General features: G+C 47.0%; 1 protein-coding gene across 3 annotated transcripts in view; it reads right to left on the reverse strand.

Annotated features, from left to right (window-relative positions):
- The window catches only part of LOC141128905 (4-hydroxyphenylpyruvate dioxygenase), a 150,417-nt gene that overhangs the window by 81,878 nt on the left and 47,838 nt on the right, over positions 1-20,701 (reverse strand). For all 3 annotated transcript variants that reach the window (XM_073616543.1, XM_073616541.1, XM_073616542.1), the window contains 3 exons: positions 17,901-18,005; positions 13,574-13,616; positions 7,556-7,638 (listed from right to left, as the gene is read on the reverse strand). In XM_073616543.1, the coding sequence (XP_073472644.1) occupies positions 7,556-7,636 (81 nt within the window). In that variant the 5' untranslated portion in view covers positions 7,637-7,638; positions 13,574-13,616; positions 17,901-18,005. The remainder of the gene's footprint in view (positions 1-7,555; positions 7,639-13,573; positions 13,617-17,900; positions 18,006-20,701) is intronic.

Below are 20,701 nucleotides of genomic sequence, written 5' to 3' on the forward strand. Positions count from 1 at the left end.
GATAGTGTCCCATGTCAGTGGGAGGGATAGTGCCCCTGTCAGTGGGAGGGATAGTGCCTTATGTCAGTGGGGGGGGGGATAGTGCCTCGTGTCAGTGGGGGGGATAGTGCCTCGTGTCAGTGGGGGGGATAGTGCCTTGTGTCAGTGGGAGGGGATAGTGCCTCGTGTCAGTGGGGGGTATAGTGCCCTCAAGTCAATGAGAGGGATAGTGCCTCATGTCAGTGGGAGGGATAGTGTCCCATGTCAGTGGGAGGGATAGTGCCCCTGTCAGTGGGAGGGATAGTGCCTCATGTCAGTAAGAGGGATAGTGCCTCATGTCAGTGGGAGGGATAATGTCCCATGTCAGTGGGAGGGATAGTGCCCCTGTCAGTGGGAGGGATAGTGCCTCATGTCAGTGGGAGGAATAGTGCCTCATGTCAATGGGAGGGATAGTGCCTCTTGTCAGTGGGAAGGATAGTGCCTCCTGTGAGTGGGAGGAATAGTGTCCCATGTCAGTGGGAGGGATAGTGCCTCATGTCAGTGGGAGGGATAGTGTCCCATGTCAGTGGGAGGGATAGTGTCCCATGTCAGTGGGAGGGATAGTGCCCCTGTCAGTGGGAGGGATAGTGCCTCGTGTCAGTGGGAGGGATAGTGCCTCATGTCAGTGGGAGGAATAGTGCCTCATGTCAATGGGAGGGATAGTGCCTCTTGTCAGTGGGAAGGATAGTGCCTCCTGTGAGTGGGAGGAATAGTGTCCCATGTCAGTGGGAGGGATAGTGCCTCATGTCAGTGGGAGAAATAGTGCCCCTGTCAGTGGGAGGGATAGTGCCTCGTGTCAGTGGGATGGATAGTGCCTCATGTCAGTGGGGGGATAGTGCCTCGTGTCAGTGGGGGAGATAGTGCCCCATGTCAGTGGGAGGGATAGTGCCTCATGTCAGTGGGGGGGATAGTGCCTCGTGTCAGTGGGGGGGATAGTGCCTCATGTCAGTGGGAGGGATAGTGCCTCATGTCAGTGGGAGGGATAGTGCCTCGTATCAGTGGGAGGGATAGTGCCTCGTGTCAGTGGGAGCATAGTGCCTCATTTCAGTGGGAGGGATAGTGCCTCATGTCAGTGGGAGGGATAGTGCCTCATGTCAGTGGGAGGGATAGTGCCTCGTGTCAGTGGGGGGGATAGTGCCCCATGTCAGTGGGAGGGATAGTGCCTCGTGTCAGTGGGAGGGATAGTGCCTCGTGTTAGTGGGGGGATAGTGCCTCGTGTCAGTGGGGGGGATAGTGCCTCGTGTCAGTGGGGGGGATAGTGCCCCATGTCAGTGGGGGGGGATAGTGCCCCTGTCAGTGGGAGGGATAGTGCCCCTGTCAGTGGGAGGGATAGTGCCTCATGTCAGTAGGGGGGAATAGTGCCTCATGTCAGTAGGGGGGATAGTGCCCCATGTCAGTGGGAGGGATAGTGCCTCATGTCAGTGGGAGGGATAGTGCCCCTGTCAGTGGGAGGGATAGTGCCCCTGTCAGTGGGAGGGATAGTGCCTCATGTCAGTAGGGGGGATAGTGCCCCTGTCAGTGGGAGGGATAGTGCCCCTGTCAGTGGGAGGGATAGTGCCTCATGTCAGTAGGGGGGATAGTGCCCCATGTCAGTGGGAGGGATAGTGCCCCATGTCAGTGGGAGGGATAGTGCCCCTGTCAGTGGGAGGGATAGTGCCTCATGTCAGTGGGAGGGATAGTGCCCCTGTCAGTGGGAGGGATAGTGCCCCTGTCAGTGGGAGGGATAGTGCCTCATGTCAGTAGGGGGGATAGTGCCCCTTGTCAGTGGGAGGGATAGTGCCTCATGTCAGTGGGAGGGATAGTGCCCCTGTCAGTGGGAGGGATAGTGCCTCATGTCAGTGGGAGGGATAGTGCCCCTGTCAGTGGGAGGGATAGTGCCCCTGTCAGTGGGAGGGATAGTGCTTCCTGTCAGTGGGGGGATAGTGCCTCATGTCAGTGGGAGGGATAGTGCCTCATGTCAGTGGGAGAAATAGTGCCTCATGTCAGTGGGGGGAATAGTGCCTCATGTCAGTGGAGGGGATAGTGCCTCATGTCAGTGGGAGGAATAGTGCCTCATGTCAGTGGGAGGAATAGTGCCTCGTGTCAGTGGGAGGAATAGTGCCTCGTGTCAGTGGGAGGGATAGTGCCCCATGTCAGTGGGAGGGATAGTGCCTCGTGTCAGTGAGAGGGATAGTGCCTCGTGTCAGTGGGGGGATAGTTCCTCGTGTCAGTGGGGGGGATAGTGCCTCATGTCAGTGGGGGGGATAGTGCCTCATGTCAGTGGGAGGGATAGTGCCTCGTGTCAGTGGGGGGATAGTGCCTCATGTCAGTGGGAGGGATAGTGCCTCGTGTCAGTGGGGGGGATAGTGCCCCATGTCAGTGGGGGGGATAGTGCCTCGTGTCAGTGGGGGGGATAGTGCCCCATGTCAGTGGGGGGGATAGTGCCCCTGTCAGTGGGAGGGATAGTGCCCCATGTCAGTGGGAGGGATAGTGCCTCATGTCAGTGGAAGGGATAGTGCCTCATGTCAGTGGGAGGGATAGTGCCCCTGTCAGTGGGGGGATAGTGCCTCGTATCAGTGGGAGGGATAGTGCCTCGTGTCAGTGGGAGGAATAGTGCCTCGTGTCAGTGGGAGGAATAGTGCCTCGTGTCAGTGGGAGGAATAGTGCCTCATGTCAGTGGGAGGAATAGTGCCTCATGTCAGTGGGAGGAATAGTGCCCCATGTCAGTGGGAGGGATAGTGCCTCGTGTCAGTGGGAGGGATAGTGCCTCGTGTCAGTGGGAGGAATAGTGCCTCATGTCAGTGGGAGGAATAGTGCCCCATGTCAGTGGGAGGGATAGTGCCTCGTGTCAGTGGGAGGGATAGTGCCTCGTTTCAGTGGGGGGATAGTGCCTCGTGTCAGTGGGGGGGATAGTGCCTCATGTCAGTGGGGGGGATAGTGCCTCGTGTCAGTGGGAGGGATAGTGCCTCGTGTCAGTGGGGGGGATAGTGCCCCATGTCAGTGGGAGGGATAGTGCCCCATGTCAGTGGGAGGGATAGTGCCCCTGTCAGTGGGAGGGATAGTGCCCCTGTCAGTGGGAGGGATAGTGCCTCATGTCAGTAGGGGGGATAGTGCCCCATGTCAGTGGGAGGGATAGTGCCTCATGTCAGTGGGAGGGATAGTGCCTCATGTCAGTGGGAGGGATAGTGCCTCGTGTCAGTGGGAGGGATAGTGCCCCTGTCAGTGGGAGGAATAGTGCCTCATGTCAGTGGGAGGAATAGTGCCTCATGTCAGTGGGAGGAATAGTGCCTTATGTCAGTGGGAGGGATAGTGCCCCTGTCAGTGGGAGGGATAGTGCCCCATGTCAGTGGGAGGGATAGTGCCTCATGTCAGTGGGAGGGATAGTGCCTCATGTCAGTGGGAGGGATAGTGCCCCTGTCAGTGGGAGGATAGTGCCTCGTATCAGTGGGAGGGATAGTGCCTCGTGTCAGTGGGAGGAATAGTGCCTCGTGTCAGTGGGAGGAATAGTGCCTCGTGTCAGTGGGAGGAATAGTGCCTCGTGTCAGTGGGAGGAATAGTGAATCATGTCAGTGGGAGGAATAGTGCCTCATGTCAGTGGGAGGAATAGTGCCCCATGTCAGTGGGAGGGATGGTGCCTCGTGTCAGTGGGAGAGATAGTGCCTCGTGTCAGTGGGAGGAATAGTGCCTCATGTCAGTGGGAGGAATAGTGCCCCATGTCAGTGGGAGGGATAGTGCCTCGTGTCAGTGGGAGGGATAGTGCCTCGTGTCAGTGGGGGGATAGTGCCTCGTGTCAGTGGGAGGGATAGTGCCTCGTGTCAGTGGGAGGAATAGTGCCTCATGTCAGTGGGAGGAATAGTGCCTCATGTCAGTGGGAGGAATAGTGCCTCATGTCAGTGGGAGGAATAGTGCCTCATGTCAGTGGGAGGAATAGTGCCCCATGTCAGTGGGAGGAATAGTGCCCCATGTCAGTGGGAGGGATAGTGCCCCGTGTCAGTGGGAGGGATAGTGCCCCGTGTCAGTGGGAGGAATAGTGCCTCATGTCAGTGGGAGGAATAGTGCCCCATGTCAGTGGGAGGGATAGTGCCTCGTTTCAGTGGGAGGGATAGTGCCTCGTGTCAGTGGGGGGATAGTGCCTCGTGTCAGTGGGGGGGATAGTGCCTCATGTCAGTGGGGGGGATAGTGCCTCGTGTCAGTGGGGGGGATAGTGCCTCGTGTCAGTGGGAGGGATAGTGCCTCGTGTCAGTGGGGGGGATATTGCCCCATGTCAGTGGGAGGGATAGTGCCCCATGTCAGTGGGAGGGATAGTGCCCCTGTCAGTGGGAGGGATAGTGCCTCATGTCAGTGGGAGGGATAGTGCCCCTGTCAGTGGGAGGGATAGTGCCCCTGTCAGTGGGAGGGATAGTGCCTCATGTCAGTAGGGGGGATAGTGCCCCATGTCAGTGGGAGGGATAGTGCCTCATGTCAGTGGGAGGGATAGTGCCTCATGTCAGTGGGAGGGATAGTGCCTCGTGTCAGTGGGAGGGATAGTGCCCCTGTCAGTGGGAGGAATAGTGCCTCGTGTCAGTGGGAGGAATAGTGCCTCATGTCAGTGGGAGGAATAGTGCCCCGTGTCAGTGGGGGGATAGTGCCTCGTGTCAGTGGGGGGATAGTGCCTCGTGTCAGTGGGAGGAATAGTGGTTTGTGTCAGTGGGGGGATAGTGCCTCGTGTCAGTGGGAGGAATAGTGCCTCGTGTCAGTGGGAGGAATAGTGCCTCGTGTCAGTGGGAGGAATAGTGCCTCATGTCAGTGGGAGGAATAGTGCCTCATGTCAGTGGGAGGAATAGTGCCTCATGTCAGTGGGAGGAATAGTGCCTCATGTCAGTGGGAGGAATAGTGCCTCATGTCAGTGGGAGGAATAGTGCCCCATGTCAGTGGGAGGGATAGTGCCTCGTGACAGTGGGAGGGATAGTGCCTCGTGTCAGTGGGGGGATAGTGCCTCATGTCAGTGGGGGGGATAGTGCCTCGTGTCAATGGGGGGGATAGTGCCTCATGTCAGTAGGGGGGATAGTGCCCCATGTCAATGGGAGGGATAGTGCCTCGTGTCAGTGGGAGGGATAGTGCCTCGTGTCAGTGGGGGGGATAGTGCCCCATGTCAGTGGGAGGGATAGTGCCCCATGTCAGTGGGGGGGATAGTGCCCCTGTCAGTGGGAGGGATAGTGCCCCATGTCAGTGGGAGGGATAGTGCCTCATGTCAGTGGGAGGGATAGTGCCTCATGTCAGTGGGAGGGATAGTGCCTCGTGTCAGTGGGAGGGATAGTGCCTCATGTCAGTGGGAGGAATAGTGCCTCATGTCAGTGGGAGGAATAGTGCCTCATGTCAGTGGGAGGGATAGTGCCTCGTGTCAGTGGGAGGGATAGTGCCTCATGTCAGTGGGAGGAATAGTGCCTCATGTCAGTGGGAGGAATAGTGCCTTATGTCAGTGGGAGGAATAGTGCCTCGTGTCAGTGGGGGGATAGTGCCTCGTGTCAGTGGGAGGGATAGTGCCTCGTGTCAGTGGGGGGATAGTGCCTCGTGTCAGTGGAAGGGATAGTGCCTCGTGTCAGTGGGGGGATGGTTACTTGCAGACACCACGTGGTGCCATTCTTTTAACCCTTTGGTACCTGCATTTTTTTGGGGGGCTAGATAGGTTTAGTATATAACTGTAAAGACAGATTATTTACCATGATTTTAATTTTAACAGAATACATATACTTTATATATACTGTTTTCGTGTATGTGACTACATACAGTATATTACTATAATATACAGTGTGTAGAATAGAACAGAGCTATCTAGTCATAGAAGGTGGCACAATTATTGTGGTCTGTGGGAATATGTAATGACATGGGCGTCCGCACCATAGGGCAAGGGGGGTCATTTGCCCCCCCCTGGAATCGTGAGCGTGTGTTGAAATCCCTGTGTTGCAACGGCCGCCTCCGCGGCAGCCGTGGTGTTTTTTTCAAAGCCTGGCTGCTGCTGGGGCTGCGACTGTCTTTTCATCCGTGCATGACCGTCCCTCCCTCCTCACCCCTGGCCGAGCATCAGATTGGCTCTGCCGCTCGAGCCTCTGCGCTCGCCGCTCTGCTTAATGTGACACTGACCCGCCTCGATTGGCTGCTGCCTCTGCCTGTGTAAATATGTTGTGCCTGCTATGCCAATCCGGCCGGTGCTGCGCCGGCTCCTCCCACAGGTCACAGTTGCGTGGCGTGCAGTGGCCGGGACGACAGGGAATACACTGCCTGACTGCCAGTGCCTGGACTATCCCGAACCTGAAGAACCACAGGTAACAGCAGTGCCTGTACAATTTTTTTGTATTTCAATACAACTGGAACTGTTATGGCCATATTTTGATCTTGATGGAAACAGTTATACAGACTGTATTATACAGTCTGTATAGCTGTTTTCATCAAGATCAAAATATGGCCACAACACAATGGCGGCCTGTGCATTAAGGGCGCACGGGAGCGCCGCCCCCTCTCTCCTGCCCCCCCTCTATCACCTATCACCTATAGATAGATTCATGCATTGCATAAATCTATCTATGACCGCCGCTGCCACCCCCTACTCAGGCGCCCGGCCCCTTTTCGGGCGCAGGACGCCTGAATTACATCGGCAGGGGGTGTTTTTTAAGCACCTGATTAGAGCCATAGGCTCTAATAGGCGTCAAAAATGGTGACCTACAAGCGCCATGCTTGGCGCTCGCAGGTCACTCAGCTGTGTTAGAAAAGCGAATGACTATTCACTTTCCTAACACTAAACCACCTCTCCGCCAATCATGATGGGCACACTGGCAGCATATGATGGGCACACTGGCAACATATGATGGGCACACTGGCAGCGTTTGATGGCACAGTGGCTGCATTTGATGGCACACTGGCAGCGTTTGATGGCACACTGGCAGCATTTGATGGCACACTGGCAGCATTTGATGGCACACTGGCAGCATTTGATGGCGCACTGGCAGCGTTTGATGGCGCACTGGCAGCGTTTGATGGCACAGTGGCTGCGTTTGATGGCACAGTGGCAGTGTTTGATAGCACAGTGGCAGCGTTTGATGGCGTATGAATAATTTGGTGCATTCAATAGTGTAAACATAAAAACAGATTAGAAATTGCTAATCAGACAATGGCAACTTGATCCTTCTATTAAGCTTTTGCATCAGGTTTCTCAAACCTTTGCCTGCCTGCCTGAGCTTTATGTGATAATGACTAACCCCTCCCTTCATGACATTGTCGAAAAGGGGCCGAGCATGGGTGTCCATAAAATTATGCCCCCCCTGAAAAAAGTTCTGCGGACGCCCATGTGTAATGACAATCTTTTATTCTTTTTTTTTCTGTCTGATATAACTGAACACATTTTCAAGATTACAAGCATATTTTGTTAGATGTCATTGTTAGACACAGGAAAGTCTTTAATATCAGCATGTAGATATCTGGGCACTCTCACTCAATAGTTCCGGTGTGATGTATATAGATTGTGAAGATAAAGAGTGATATTAGACCACCAAACATTTCAACTGATAATATAAATTAGGAATACCTGAAATAAAAATTCACAGTCTTCAACCTGGAAAGCTACGTCTTTCACACCATCTCCATGCTTGATTAGATGTTCACCCATCTCTGATAAAAAAAAAATGTAAGAAAAACATTACTGACAGTAGTTGTAATTTGTTGTCATTGTCATTTTTATTCAGATGTTTTTCAGTTAATTATAGTTTTCTTTCTGGTGGCCAGAACTGGTCTTGTTGAGTGGTGATATAACCAGGTCATACCAGGATTAAAGCAGAATTAACCCCCCCCCCCCCCATAAATGTGGTGTCTGCATTCGTTTTTAGTTTTTTCCTTCATTTTCACCTAGTGATCTAGCCAGTATCACACTGCCTGTCTAAAGCTGGCCAAACAAACCAGCAGCTGTTCGATGGCAAGTTTTTCAATATGTCCCTTTGAGTTCTGTCAAGCAGAAGCCCACACAATGATTGAATTTCAAGTCTCCACTGGGGATGGAGGAGCAACAGAGACACTTTTGGACAGCAGCATTGTCAGTGGGATGGTAGTGTTAAATGCACTACTAAGTTTAGATGGTCTTGACTCTTGACTAATAAGTTAAAGCTGAACTCCACTTTTAAAGTAGTTACAGCAATCGTCTTTTTTTCTCATTTTTGGATAAAGGTCTTACATTTAGGGTCAGTTCACACCACATGCAGTCCAGTGCGTTTTTTTTCTGCATCAAAAACTCATGGAAAGTAGGTTATATGGTTTTCAATGGCATAGTTCACACCAGTGCTTGCAGTTCCAGTGCATTCCAGTTCCAGAAAAAAAAGTAGAACATGCTGCATTTTTCCTGCACTGGACTGTACTGGAACGCTGTAAAACGCATCAAAAATGCACCTAAATGCACCAAAAATGCACTGGAACACATTTGTGCTTATTTAAGGATAAGAAAAAAGAGGGGTGGAAAAAGCACTGGACTGCATCAAAAACGCACCAAAAATACACTAGAACGTATCAAAAGCGTGTCAAAAACAGGCATGCAAAAAAGCACTTGGAACGCATCCGGACTGCGTTTCTATGGTGTGAACTGACCCTAAATGAATAAAAGCTAACCATTGTGAGCACCCCTGTAAGTGTTAAATGGTTCCTCCCAAACTCTCTAACTGCCACATTTGCTGGACAGCTTGGTCTATTAAAGTGGTTGTAAACCTCTAACATGAAAATGAACAAAGAATATCTTTCTATACTATGTACTAGCCTCAACACAAGGCACCTAGTGTGATTTCTGTCTCCTCCTCTCTCATTCCTCTGCTATCTGCATGAGTGACTTTTGGTTATGCTGACCAGACAATTCCAGGATTCCAGGATACAGCCCCACCTGCTCCTCTAGCACACAACAGGTGATTGACAGAGTTAGCTGTGCATGTTTCCCTATGAGACTGTGTGGATGGGGGAGCGGTATTCTTTCCATCCACTTAGGTCTCAGATTACACTCCACTCCCTGCTCCATGCTGTGCAGGGTTTGACATCAGATCCCCGCTTCCTGCCTTTTGGTTTAGAAATGCTGTGTAAAACATGTGCTTTAGGAGGCTGTAGAGGAGAGGGGGCTTCAGATAAACAGGTACAACTTATGTAGAAGGATTTGTTTTATCTTTGTGTATAACCTGAGGCCAGTCACTTCAGTGGGTATAAGTAAGGGTTTACAACCACTTTAAAGGAAGTTGAAAAATAACAACAGACATACTGGCCAGATCACCAGGTGAAACTAAAGGAATAAGGCCAAAAAAAAACTAATATAGTGCTTGCATCCAAAAATTCATAAACCACAATATTTTTTTTTTTGTTTGGGGTTTAATTCTGCTTTAAAGTGGTTGTAAACCCTCTCATATACCCAGTGAAGTGAATAGCCTCAGATGATACACAGAGATGAAACAAATCCTCCTACATAAGTTTTACAGGTATACCTGCTGTCTTCTTTTCTCTACATCCACTCAAAAGTGCAGAATTGTGATAAAATCCTTCTGCATCTGTCAGGAACACAGAGGATGAGGCAGGGATTGCAGTTAGAGCTTGTGTACATTGTGTGAGAACTGATTGGAGGAAAGGGACACTCCCCCCTTCACACATGACACAGGAACAAAGGAAGGATACAGAGCTGTGTTCTGAGTAGACAAGCTGTGTGCTGAGCTCTCCTCCCCATCACAATTGTATCTCAAGTGTCAGGAAAACTTGTCAGAAGTGACACATGCTGATAACAGAGGCACAAAGTACCAGAGAGAAATGACACTCAGAGCTTTGGAGATAGACACCACAGATACAGCATATGTGCTTTGTTCAGATTTAATGACTGAGGTTTACAATCACTTTAAAGTAAAATAAGCCTTGACATTTATTGCACACTGGCTCCTAATTAATGTGGCCATGCTTTAATGAAAGCAATAGACTCATGATGCTTATTCATTGTATAGCAGCAAACCCAATACTGATGTGGTACCCAAGAGCAGAATAGGCCCTTTTTTTTTTAAGTCAGCTGAAGAAGGTTGACCATCCCAAAGGTTTCACCTCACTCTGATAGGGACCAGTCTTCTTGGATTTCTATCAGGATTCCACTGTCTACTGTAAAAGGCTTATAGACTAAGCAGGGTGCTTGGACATGCAGACTTAACCTCACTACCCTCTGGCAACTGTGGGCACTCCATAAACACAAATGTTTGGCTTGGCTGAACATTCATGTTTATAACAGTTGGAAGGGGTCGGAGAGGAGTAATGCTAGAAGACACTGCCACTGTCATTTGCCATGGAGAGAACAAAATAACCAGGAAAGTTGTGTGTGGAACAAAAGGTTACTAACATTTATTCAAATGCTAAAATAAGAGGTCATCAGGAACATTTAGACCCCTTTCACACTGAGGCGGTTTTCAGGCATTTTAGCACTAAAAATATCGCTTGTAAAGCGCCTGAAAACTGCCTCCCATGCCGCCCAAATGTGAAAGCCTGAGTGCTTTCACACTGGAGCGGTGCGCTTGAGGGATGTTGGAAAAAGTCCTGCAAGCAGCATCTTTGGGGCAGTCCCAAAACGCCCCTGCCCATTGCAATGAATAAGCATTGCTTCGGAAGCGCCTGAAAAGCGGTTCGGAAGCGCCGCAACAAAGGCGATTTTAACCCCTTCTTTTTAAAAGTGCCCCGCTAGCGGCCAAAAAGTGCAGCGCTAAAGTGCCGCTAAAACGAGCAGTGCTTTAGCACTAGCGCATGGGCGGCCCCCAGCGTGAAAGTAGCCCTAAAGCAGTATTAAACCCAAAACAACATGTAATATATTGCAGCTTATCAATGATTAGACATGGTGGCTGCATTAGTTTCCTTTTTAGGCGTTTTCCCTCTGTTTTTACCTAATGACCTGGACAGTAACAAACTCCCTGTATTAGAATATCTCCATTCAGGATGAAGTTGCTCAGAGACACCTTCAGATCAGATCAGGATTGTTATTCAGAGGGGAGGGGAGTGTTAGATGTACTAGCAGATTTAGATAAATAGATAGAAAACTAATACAACCACCACATCTAAGATTTTCTAAGCTGCAATATATTAAGACCTCATGTACACTGGACATTTTTTCTGCTGCTCCCAGGGGCATTTGGCGGGTTTTTTTTTGTGCCTCTAAACGTTCCTGCATGTTGGCCTATGTGTCCATGCACAATTAGAGATTTATTAGTAGAAAAAAAGCAAAACACTGCCAGTGCATCCAGGAGCAGCGGCATTTTGGCAGAAAAAACACTTGACATGCCTAAACACATGTTAACGCTAGACACATTCCGCGCTGGAGCATTAATTCAGTTCCATGGCCAGATTAAATTATTAAAATTATATCGCCCAAGCGCTTGACGTGCCCAAACATGGTACGCGCGTTTACAAGTGTTAATTGTTTTTTTCTGACAAAACACTGCTGCTAGGAGGAAAGGGGTTCTAGGAGAGTAATGCCCTGTACACACGATAGGATTTTCCAACAACAAATGTTCGATGTGAGCTTGTTGTCGCAAAGTCGGACCGTGTGAATGCTCCATAGAACATTTGTTGTCGGAATTGCCGCCAACAAATGTTTGAGAGCAGGTTCTCAAATTTTCTGACAACAAAACTTGTTGTCGGAAATTCCGATCGTGTGTACATAAGTCCGACGCACAAAGTTCCACACATGCTCGGAATCAAGCAGAAGAGCTGCACTGGCTATTCAACTTCATTTTTCTCGGCTCATTGTACGTGTTGTACATCACCGAGTTCTTGACTTTCAGGATTTCCAAAAACATTTGTGTGACCGTGAGTATGCAAGACAAGTTGGAGCCAACATCCTTCAGAAAAAAATTCACGGTTTTGTTGTTGGAAAATCCTATCGTGTGTACAGGGCATTAGAAAAATGTCCAGTGTGCATGAGGCCTAAATGTTTGCTTTCTGGTTTAATACTGCTTTAACTCTGAAAAGCTTACTAGTATTGACATAGGCATGTAGATAAATATGCTGGGAGTGGCACCATAATTCTAAATACTGTACATGCAGTACATTATTTTGTCTTCTCACACACATGCAATATATAATAAGTTTGAAAACAACAGTCACAAGGTATACATGTTTTAAAGTATTGAAACAGTAGATCAATAAGTGATTAATAGCCATACCTTGATTAAATGTATTTTGACATATGGATTTTGGACATACCAAAAACTGCATTGTATATTATTTCTTTTGTTGACCTATGTTTTGGATGTTTTATATTTGCTGATGAATCCTTAAAGCAGAACTCCGGGATTTAAAAAAAATCCCTCATTAGTATACCCCCCAACACAAAACATTAAACAGTTATTACATTTGTGAAATTTCTTACCATTTAAGAGATATTACATTTTCAGGAAATCAGCTCTGTGATTCAAAAAATGCATCATCTTTTCTGGCAAGTAGGAGGTGTTAGAACAGTGATTGCATCATATCCTCTTCTCTCTCTCTAAACTGTAATCGGACTACATTTCCCATGAATCCTTGGGATTGGAGTGAATGTGGAATGTACACTAGGCTTGTACATGTAAATTTGAACAAGCCCACTTCAACATAAATCACACCCCTCCTTCTGCAGCCAGCAAGCCATACATAACACACCGTATGATAGGTTACAGAGTTCTAAATGCAAAGCATTTTAATATAAATGCAAACCAGAGCCGCTTGTCAGTCCCACCAGTGCCGCGTGTCAGTCCCACCAGTACCGCTTGTCAGTCCCACCAGTACCGCTTGTCAGTCCCACCAGTGCCGCTTGTCAGTCCCACCAGTACCGCTTGTCAGTCCCACCAGTGCCGCTTGTCAGTCCCACCAGTGCCGCTTGTCAGTCCCACCAGTGCCGCTTGTCAGTCCCACCAGTGCCGCTTGTCAGTCCCACCAGTGCCTCATGTCAGTCCCACCAGTGCCGCTTGTCAGTCCCACCAGTGCAGAGCGGGGATTATTATCAGTCATCACTTGTATGACACAGCGGGGATGTCCCACTGTGTCAGGTATAGTATACAAGAACACCACGGGAGGGGGGGGGCAGAGTGGGGGGGTGGTGACTGTCAGAGAGCAGAGGAGGAGGAGAGAGGAGAAGGAGGACACCTCCTCCATGGGCGGCACAGACCGGGGGCTGTGAGACCCCTTCTGCCCACAACAACATGTCTGCTTCCTCCCTGTTCTTTCAGAGCACTACAACTGGGCGTGTCAGACCGCTGGCTGAGCTGAGGAGAGGGATAGAAGTCAGCGGTCTTACAAACAGGATGTCAGCAGGCAATAACGGTTTTTTAGCAAGTTCAGCAGCCTAAATGTTTATTGTTGTCTAGTTCCCCCCTTTGGAACGACTTCCCTCTACTTCTTATCCCCAAGTAAAGGGAGATCACTCCTACGTGATCACAGACATCAATAAAAAACTGAAAAAAAATTTTTACTTCCTTCCCACTCTATTAAATGCTAAAAAAAAAGTTTGGACTTGAGTACTACTTAAACATTACATTTATATTGTGTATAAAGCATAAAATAAAATAGTTTAAAAAATAACCCATACCTCGATTACCCGGATTTAGTGGAGATTGAAACACGAAAAAAATCTAAAATACAAAACAGAACAATCCTTTGTATACTTAAATGTCTTTAAAAAAGCAATCCATAACAGTCTTAAGAAAGAGAATTTGAGATTCTCAAAACATTTTGGTGTGAGGAAAGTCACACATTTGTGTTGTTGCCATATTCCAGATGCTACAAGGAGAGTTGCATTTTGAGATGAGTACTTCGGATCACTGTTCAGGGGTGGGTTAGGCTGCTGGCCAGAGCTGCTCTACACCTTCGCCGCATTAACACATGCAATGCGTATACTGTAATGTCCTGTACACACGGTCAGACATTGATCGGACATTCCGACAACAAAATCCATGGATTTTTTCCGACGGACGTTGGCTCAAACTTGTCTTGCATACACACGGTCACACAAAGTTGTCGGAAAATCCGATCGTTCTGAACGCGGTGACGTAAAACACGTACGTCGGGACTATAAACGAGGCAGTAGCCAATAGCTTCCGTCTCTTAATTTATTCTGAGCATGCGTGGCACTTTGTGCGTCGGATTTTTGTACACATGATCAGAATTTCCAACAACGGATTTTGTTGTCGGAAAATTTTATAGCCTGCTCTCAAACTTTGTGTGTCGGAAATTCCGATGAAAAATGTGTGATGGAGCCCACACACGGTCGGAATTTCCGACAACAAGGTCCTATCACACATTTTCCATCGGAAAATCCGCCCGTGTGTACGGGGCATAAGAGAAGAATAAACACCTAACACCTAACATAGTATAACAGTTCCTTCCTTCTAAAACTTCACACAAATGAGTTCTAGGTCCTATCACACATTTTCTGTCGGAAAATCCGACCGTGTGTACAGGGCATAACTGTGACTAAACTAGATCTAAAGATCAAAGTTTTCTTAGTTCTGGACAGAGTGGAGAGGGATTAGAACACCTGACCAGGTTTTTATTGCTGCCTGTGCCCCATTCAGGGAGATTCACCGTCTATGTGTCCTGTTTACCATTATCACCGAGAGTGAAAGTGAAATAAAATCCCAAATTTTGGGTTGTCTGCAGAACAGGAATAGAAGGGAAATCTTGCAATGGAGACACTAGTTCTGGTTACACCAATGGATTCCCTTCCTTTGGAGAGATTTCCTTTCACTTCCTGTTTTGGCTATGGGACAGGAAGTGAAGGGAAATCCCCTCAAATAGACACAGATAGTACAGGATTATAACCTTCCCTTACTTATCTAAAATTTAAAAAAAAATTCCTTTAGTTCTACTTAAAGCATGGTAAGCAAAGTGTCATAGCAGTTCTACACCTTCCTTTCACTAACACAAGCAGGATTTGGATTACAATTTTGATGAAGCGTAATAAACAAAAAGCTTCCAAAAACATTTATATATGACCCACATTGAGGATTATTACATTCAGCGTTAATTTAATTCTTTAGAAAAACAGTGGGGCATGCTGCTTGTTTTTTAAAACTAGAGTAACACCAAGAACAAGCTAAATACTTTTTTTAACATTAATAACTTTTTTAGTTTAGTAATATTCTTTGAACATTTTGTGTGTGTTATTTATTTATTTGTGTTTTTTTGTTTTACCATTTCTTTTCTTATTTTGCCTTCTACTATTCAGATATAATGGGATTCCTTACCTACATGGATGATTACCATGTTCCCTTTATCATCGATGCACCAAAGTGTTCCTTTTGACTTTATCGTAAAGTCACCAACAGAAGAACATTCAATGTTTCTTAGTCTCAGTCTATACCTGTCTTAGCTCTTACCTCACTGAAAACCTTCTTGACAGCCTACAGTCTGACTTTCGCTCATAGCACTCCACAGAATATGTCCTACTAAAACTCACTAAAGATTTACTGACTGCTAAAACCAACAGCCACTACTCCATATTACTCTTACTCCTAGACCTCTCTGCAGCCTTTGATACTGTTGACCATCCACTCCTTCTCAATAAACCCCACTCTCTTGGATTCCGAGATTCAGCTCTTTCCTGGTTCTCCTCCTATCTATTATAGTGCTCCTTCTGTGTCACCTATAGCTCTGTCTTCTCCTCTCCACTTCCTCTTTCTGCAGGTTCCCCCAAGGCTATGTTCTTGGACCCCTTCTCTTCTTTATCTACATCCTCCTCTCTTGGTCACTTGATAACTTCCCACAGCTTCCAATACCATCTCTATGTCGATGACACCCAAATCTCTCTACTCCTCACCTCACTCCTCCAGTCTCCTCTTGCATTACTAACTTACTAACTGACATCTCAGCATGGATGTTGCACCACGTCTTCAAACTAAATCTCTTTAAATCGAGCTGATAAAATTCCTCTTGTCCGTGCCCCCCTCCATTACTATTCCATCAAGATCAATAATACAACTATAAGTCCCTCCCCTCAGGCCAGGGTACTAGGTTTAATCCTAGACTCTGACCTGTCCTTTTGGCCCCAAAATCAATCGCTGTCAAAAACAACATCTCCAAAATTCACCCCTTTTTAACTAATCAAACCACTAAGCTACTCAGTCACTCCCTTGTTATCTCTCCCCTTGCCTACCTCTCCATAGGCTTTCCCTTCTTCAGTCTATCATGAATGCTGCTACCAGACTCGTCTATCTTACCAAACACTCAGTGTCTGCCACCCCTCTCTGCCAATCTCTCAACTGGCTTTCGATTGCCTAGCGAATTAAATTCAAAATACCAACAAGAACATACAAAGTCATTCACAACTCTGCCCCGAGCTACATCACCAATCATCGTCTCCAAATATTACCAAAACTGTCCTCTCCGCTCCTCCCAAAACCTCCTGTTCTCAAGCTCTCTTGTCTTCTCCTCCCAAGCTTGACTCCAGGAACTTCTCTAGAGCTTCTCCTATCCTCTGGAACTCTCTCAGTCTGTCCAGCTATCTCCTACTCTGGCTGCCTTTAGGCGATCCCTGAAAACTCATCTCTTCAGGGAAGCCTATGACACCTCCAACTAACTGAATTTTTATCACTTCCATCAGCTCATCCCCACTGTTGTAACTTTTTGTACCACTTACCCCACGCTATTAGATTGTAAACTCCTATGAGCAGGGCCCTCTTAACCCTCTTGTATTTTATTGTATTGTAACTGTATTGTCTCCATTTATATTGTAAAGTGTGGCACATACTGTTGGCGCCCCTCTTAACCCTCTTGTATTTTATTGTATTGTAACTGTATTGTCTCCATTTATATTGTAAAGTGTGGCACATACTGTTGGCGCTATATAAATCCTGTATAAAAATAATGTTAATGCTAGGTCAAACAAAGGGCCTGTGTTGGCAGATTTTGGGCTAGTGTCGATGGTATCAGTTTAACCTGCTTCAAGCTGATTTTGCATTCCCATGAACTTATATGGAAATGCAAAACCCGTTTGGTGCAAACAAATGTCCATCACCACAGGCCCTTAGATTATGAAATTCTTCAGTGTGCTGGTGACATGTGATCTTTTATTTTATGCTGATGGAGCCTGATCACTAAAACACCTCATTACTGACCCTGTGTTGCTAGCCCTCTTTGGTGTGTAGCTGGGGCTTCTATTTTCCTTAAAGCGGAGTTCTAGCTGGACCCATGTTTATTAAAAGTCAGTAGCTACAGAAAGTGTAGCTACTGACTTTTAATAAACAGACACTCACCTGTCCCACGATCCAGCGATGTGGCCACCTGAAGCCTCCGTTCTTTCCCCCGCCTGTCTGTGGCGCCGGCATAACTACTGTGGGCACCGGGCTGTGACAACTTGCGGCTTCACAGCCAGGGGCTCACTGCACATGCGCGAGTCACGCTGTGCGTCCTCAATTTCCAGCCAATCTTCTGGGACCTGTGACATATCCCAGAAGATTGCAGGGAGGGAGGAGTCGCCTAGGCAGTGCGGGCAGGAGTGGGAGCTGGGTACCTGCCAAAACTAGGTACCCACCCCTCCCCCCACCCCCCCGCCAAAAAAAAAAAATGACATGCCAAATGCCACACAATGAGGATCCCATGCCTCACAATAAGGATGCTTGAAGACCAGCGCCCGGGAAGAAGATGCCTGTGCCTGTTAGGGACCCTATCCATTCAAGAGGATGTAAGTACCGTATATTGCCTTTATTTCTGCTTTAACCATCTCTTTAACCATCTTATTCTCCTTATTTCCATTATCTTATATATATATATATATATATATATATATATATATATATATATATATATAAAATTGGAAATGTATAATGTGAGTTAAAATTGCACCAAAACATAATGAGCACCTTCCATAATCAAATAATATAAATTCCATATTATACACCGTATCCTGCCTTGCTTACCTTGTCCTGCTTGACAACGTGCGATACCACATCTCGACTACCAGTCTCAAGACCTTTATAGGCCCAAGGTTCAAATCCTAACTTTTCACAGTAGAATGATGCAGCCTGTAGGGAGATTTTGGCTGTCAATCACATTCATTTTTCAGTTGAAGTTCATAGCAGGTTCACATAGTCACAGTATGCACATACATGAGCAGAGTTCTACTGAAGCACATCTGTTCTTCATAACAAAGAATTATGAGACTAGATTATTACATATGTCTTTGCCTTTCTTAATACTATAACATTTAAGTGGTAACAAAGGGTATGGAGTTATTTATTAACAAAGCTCCTTAGATCTCAAGAAGATTCTCTTTAATTTGAGATATTAACATGTCGCCAAAGGGCATTAAATAATGGTTTCCAGACATTCTTCCATGCTTAGTGTTCTGCTATGAAGTCAGTCTTATTATTTGAGCTTCTTTATTAGAAAAATAAATATAGATATACAGTTTGTAGCGCTCACCCCCGAAGGGACTGCTGAAGTCAGATAAGTTCTCCCAGGTAGTACAGAGGCCACCAGTCACCCAAGCACACAGACAATTAAACCTCAGTCCAAGAGGGTGTCTTTTTATTAAGGTCAGCAACAACAGCGAAGAAAAAAGCTTCTCTCTAGATTCTCAGTATCAGCTTCTCTAGAGGTCGATGAGGATATCGGTATGTCTAAGGCCCCACAACTGTAGACCATAAGGGCGATAGTTAGCAACTGGTTCTCTTCCACTCCTGCGCAACTGTCAGTCCCCAGTAAGATCCATACTCACTGTGTCCTAGGAGCTATCTGCCACAGAGTCTCCACAGGCAGATCCTAAAAAGAGGAAGCAACAACGCCCTCCACCAGACCCAGACTCTGAAACAGTGTCTCAAATATGCATCCCTTTTTTAGCAGTCCTTCTCAGGCCCTTGGTGCAGCAGGCACTGAGGCCCAAACTGTGGCTTCTTGTCTTAGTGATCCTTCTCCTGTGGGCAGCAGCCCCAGGAATACTGGAACCCTCCCTGAAGAGGAAAGAACAGTCTGTCAGGTCTCAGGCATATTTATCAACTTCCCATCCACCTTATGGATGCCCCCTTCATGGGATTGGCTAAGGCATTATAAATATTTAGCTGATCATTTTAATCTCCCTCTCTATGCTCTGGAAGCTTCTTCTGGGGGCAGGGGGGAGCAATCATATTTTCAGCCTAGGAATCCTGAGTAGACCAAACCAATCAACCACCACTCTACTGAGTACAATAGAGCCAAAAACTAAATTTGCCTAGCAGTCTAACTAGGAGGGCACTACATCCACCCCCTCTTAGGAGATCTGTCTCTATCCTTAGGGCCAGGAAACTGGAAAAGAGGGCTCTTGTTTACAAGAGCAGAGTATGTTTTTTTTCCAATAAGAGATAGGGAAGTGGAAAAAACATAGTTACAATAGAATTACGTGGCATTCCACAGTGAGTGTTTGTACACTCGCAACAGTTGCTTTTATAAAGTGACATTTTATAAAACAGTCTATCTGAGCTAGGGGCCACTGAAAACAGACAGATTCTCCCAGATGGCCACCAGTCACCCATACACACTGATAATTAAAGCTCAGTCCAAGGGGGTTTCTTTTTAGGATTTATTGCTCAATAACTATAACAAAAGAGGAGTTTAGGGTCACGGAATGCTCCAAAATGGACAGCAACAAGAGCAAAAGAACAAGCTTCTCTCTAGGTTCTCAATAGCAGCTTCTCTGGAGCTAGCTGGGGATATAAGTATGTCTAATGGCCTGTACACATGACCGGTTTTCCTGTCGGAATAAACTCTGAAGGTTTTTCTGATAGAATTCCACTCAAGCTGTCTTGCATACACACGGTCACACCAAATTCCGACCGTCCAGAACGAGGTGACGTACAACACGTACAACGGCACTAGAAAAAGGAAGTTCAATAGCCAGTGCGCCACCCTTTGGGCTCCTTCTGCTAATCTCGTGTTTATCTCTGTTAGTTAAAGTTTGGTGAGAGACGATTTGCATTTGTTCTTCAGCGCGTGTAGTCAAAAAAAAAAATAAAAGATTATTCATGAGATCACGAGAAATAATAAAGAAGAACTCCGTGTGAATATCAGCAGCAAAACAACTTCATTATTCTAGCATTATAAAGCACAAAAGAAAGTGGTGCATTGAAAGATCACAGAATTTGCAGCGTGAGGAATGTGCTATATCCATTATGAATGCTAGTTTTACCAGACCGAACGCTTCCGTCTCGTACTTGCTTCAGAGCATGTGTCGTTTTTGGTGCATCGGAACAGCATACAGACAAGCAGTTTTTCTGATAGTAATTTTTTCCATCGAAAAAATATAGAACATGGAAAAAGTCCGATGGGGCATACACACGGTCGGAATATTCAATGAAAAGCTCCCATCTGACTTTTTCTGTCGGAAATTCTGACCGTGTGTACGCGGCATAAGGCTCCACAACTGTAGACCATAAGGATGATTGTTAGCAACTGGTTTCTTTCCACTTCTGAGCAACTGTCAGTCCCCAGTAAGATCCTTACTCAAAGTGTCCTAGTAGACCTCTACCACTCAGTCTCCACAGGCCGAACCTCAAAGGGGGAAATTACAATGTCCTCCTCCAGACCCAGACTCTGAAACAGTGTTCTTAACGGGTATCCTTTTTTTAGCTGTCCTTCTCAGACCCTTGGTGCAGCATACACTGGGGCCCAAATGGTGGTTTCCTGACTTAGTGATCTCCAGCAGCCCCAGGAGCACAGGAACGCTCCTTGACGAGGAAAGAACAGT

This window comes from Aquarana catesbeiana, linkage group LG02, assembly GCF_042186555.1.
Source record: "Aquarana catesbeiana isolate 2022-GZ linkage group LG02, ASM4218655v1, whole genome shotgun sequence".
NCBI classification, from domain to species: domain Eukaryota; kingdom Metazoa; phylum Chordata; class Amphibia; order Anura; family Ranidae; genus Aquarana; species Aquarana catesbeiana.